General features: G+C 38.7%; 1 protein-coding gene across 1 annotated transcript; it reads left to right on the top strand.

The window, feature by feature from the left end:
- The first annotated feature begins 1,061 nt into the window (after positions 1–1,061).
- On the top strand, positions 1,062–2,195 carry LOC138559260 (uncharacterized protein F54H12.2-like). The gene has a single exon (XM_069642733.1). It carries the CDS (start codon positions 1,062–1,064, stop codon positions 2,193–2,195), a length of 1,134 nt encoding a protein of 377 aa, XP_069498834.1.
- The last annotated feature ends 1,233 nt before the right edge of the window (positions 2,196–3,428 follow it).

The raw sequence follows: 3,428 nt of genomic DNA, 5'->3' as shown, positions 1-3,428 counted from the left end.
AAGTATTTCTAAAATCGACGGATCTTACCACCGAGTTTATATGTAGTGGCAAACTTTTTCGTGTTTTGGGAACCGTTCAACATGTAAAAAGTACTAAAGATTTGGACAAAACACGTGCTGATATTGATGGGGGATTTTACAGTCTTATGATCTACAGTGATATAGTAGAATATCAAAGGGTCGGTGACTCGTACGCCCCGCTAATGAGAACAGCGCAGGTGAAAGGTGAAAATAATGGCATTGTTAATATACAATATATTAAACCTGATTATATACCGGTTTCTAAGAGTCATTTTGACACCATCAATATACAGATAAGGGATGATCAGGGGGAGTTGGTGTCATTTAAATACGGGAAGGTCCTAGTGAAACTACACCTACGTCCTAGGCGAGAAAAAGACTATTAAAAAACATGGTATTTATGAAAAACTATGGGGAGCCGTACGTTTATAGGGATTATTACCGCCGACAAGCTGGTTATGGCAATCAACCTTACTTTCAAGGGGCACCCGTTATGTATGGTACGGGTTTCGGAAGTATTTTTAGAAGCCTATTTCGAAGGGCTATGCCGTTTCTACGAAAGGGGTTTGAATTAGCCAAACCACATGTGAAAACAGCAGCCACAAATATTGCTAAAGATGTGGTGTCTACGGCTACAACATCCATCGCAAATCGATTTAACCAACCACCGCAAGAGGGTTCTGGGCTGGTTTATGTGAAAAACAACACAAACAAAAGAAAAAGGAAATTACTGCACAGATGGGGCCCTCAAGGAATGCATAAAAAACTAGGATCAGCAACAAAAACGGCTCAGAAGAGAAAAAGAACTCGCAAGAACAGATCGGTCAAGAAAAAAAAAAACACCCCCGGCATTAATATTTTCTAAAAGATGGCGTTTATCCATTGTGCGTCGGGGGAATGTGTGAAATCTGAACTCGATCTGTTTGCTGTACCCCCGACACAAACTAGCATTGAAAACAGCTTTTTCATGGAAGTGGCGCCCCTTGCTGCACTATCTCCGCTAGCGCCTATGGAGTTTTTTTATATCAGGCTCAACAGAGATGTATCTGGATTTAAATGACACGTTACTTTACCTCACTTGCAAAATAACAAAAGCTGATGGATCAGCTATCCCCGCTACGGCTAAAGTTGCTACGATTGCTTACCCTGTGGCTACCCTCTTTAATCAAGTGGATATTACTCTAGGCGACGGGCTGATTACACAGAGCGACAACATGTATGCGTACAGGGCCTATATAGAAAGCATTTTGAACTACAGCAATGACGCTTTGGACACTCAGTTTACAGCGGGGCTTTTTTATAAGGACACAGCAGGCCATATGGAGGATTATGCTCTAGATGGGGCTAATGCAGGTTTTATAAAAAGAGCTACACATGCCAGAGGGAGCAGAAATTTTGATTTACTAGGCCGTTTACACTCCGATCTATTTTTCCAGGAGAAACTAATGGTAAACGGCGTTGATCTGAAAATTAAACTTTCTAGAAATAAAGATGCTTTTTGCCTCAACAGCGATGATGCTGAAGCCTACAAGCTGATTATAGTATCAGCTAGTTTATTTATTAAAAGGGTGAATGTGTCACCCACGGTCAGATTAGCTCATGCTGATGCTCTACAAGTATCAAACTTAAAATATCCGGTGGAGCGGACATCTTTGAAAATTTTCAGTGTTCCAGCGGGTAGCCGTGTCGCCAGTCAAGATAACTTATTCCTTGGACAGTTACCGAAAATAATCATCATTGGTTTTGTGGACAACACAGCTTTTTCCGGGGCTTACGCCAGCAACCCTTTTAATTTTAAACATTACAACATCAACTACGCAGCGCTTTTTAAAGACGGGGTCGTTATACCGTCTAAAGCCTACAGTCCCAGTTTTCAACAAAAAAATACAATTAGGGAGTATTTGGGACTTGTCTCCATCAGCGGTAAACATCTGCATGATAAAGGTTTTGTGATACCCCGGGACGATTATGATGGGGGTTATAATCTCTTAGCTTTTGATTTGAGACCTGATAATACATCAACCGGCCATTATAATCTTATTAGAAATGGTAATCTACGCATAGAAGTACGCTTTGCTGCAAATTTACCCAACACGGTGAATCTAATTATTATGGCTCTATTTGACTCGGTTATGGAACTCAACAATCAACGACAAGTCCTGTACGACATGTAATGGATACTTACCAGATCAAGCGTTTTCTAAGTAAAGACAAACACGCTAAGAAAACATTCAAGGGTGTGTATTCATGTGATAACCTTCCAAGAGACATAAGTAATGAGCGACCCATTAGTCTTGTGGCGAACACCGATCCCCATGATCAGGAAGGCACCCATTGGATAGGTATGTTTATAAACAAGGATACAATAACAGTCTTTGACAGCCTGGGGTGTTTCCCAAGCCACCCCATATACAGAGGCGCTATCCTGGACTATGTGAAGGATATAGCACCCATTATACATTATAATAAAACACCTGTGCAACATCCTGAAGACATCACGTGTGGCCAGCACTCCTGTTACTTTGTATCTAACATGTCTGAGAAACACTCGCTGATAAGGGTTATGCACACCTATTCACTGGACCTCCGGCAAAATGATATCATGGTTACTGCTTTTGTGAATAAGATCAGCTTTAGGAGATCCCCTGTAAATGTTTTTGATCGTTGGCAAAAATGTACTCTTATTACTAAACCTTAAATTGTGTACACATATAAATAAACACATTTTCTTTTTAATTGAAACAGTCTTTTTTGTCTTATTTTTTCATTTATTTAATATTATATAAACATGTTAGACATGATCAAAATGATTAGACATAACGCCTTTGAAAGTATGAATAATATTTTTATTGCAATGAATTTATTTATTTTTTTTTTTTTTTTTGCAGACTGGAAAAGTATTAATAGTAAAAAAAAAAAAAAATACAAAAAAAAAAAAAGATATACATGTATATACATATTTTACAACGGTTAAAGATTTTGTTAAAGAAAAAAAAATGAGGTTGCACGTTAAACCAAGAGGCTCGTTTACTGGCTTTAATTTTTTTTCTTTTTTTTATTGACATTTCAGATGATTCAATAGCTGCTGTTAAAGGTTTCATCTCAGAGTCTTTTAAATTTTCCAACAGTTCGCGATGTCCCATATTTCCAATTAAAGTTGCGGGCAGGTTCACATCGGCAGCTGCTTGCATAAACAGGTCCCAACCTCGAGGTTTTGTGTGTCTTCCAAAAGCCTGAGGGTTGGTAATGCTGCGAACTAAATCGTGAACATTTGATCCTTTAACAACTGTTCCTTTATAGATAAATTCTCCCTTGTTGTTCCATGTTGCCACGTTTTTTTCACTTCCCATTTTGTTCATCAAAAGTTCTGCATTTTTCCGATAACGGGGGTTAATAGTGTCCAAAAC

Source organism: Ambystoma mexicanum, chromosome 1q, assembly GCF_040938575.1.
Source record: "Ambystoma mexicanum isolate Mex_15411 chromosome 1q, UKY_AmexF1_1, whole genome shotgun sequence".
Lineage (NCBI taxonomy): Eukaryota > Metazoa > Chordata > Amphibia > Caudata > Ambystomatidae > Ambystoma > Ambystoma mexicanum.
This window is presented reverse-complemented; position numbering and strand designations above follow the sequence as displayed.

Bases quoted from the DNA above. Each gene is read 5' to 3' on its own strand.
- LOC138559260 (XM_069642733.1), top strand. From the start codon at position 1,062: ATGTATCTGGATTTAAATGACACGTTACTTTACCTCACTTGCAAAATA.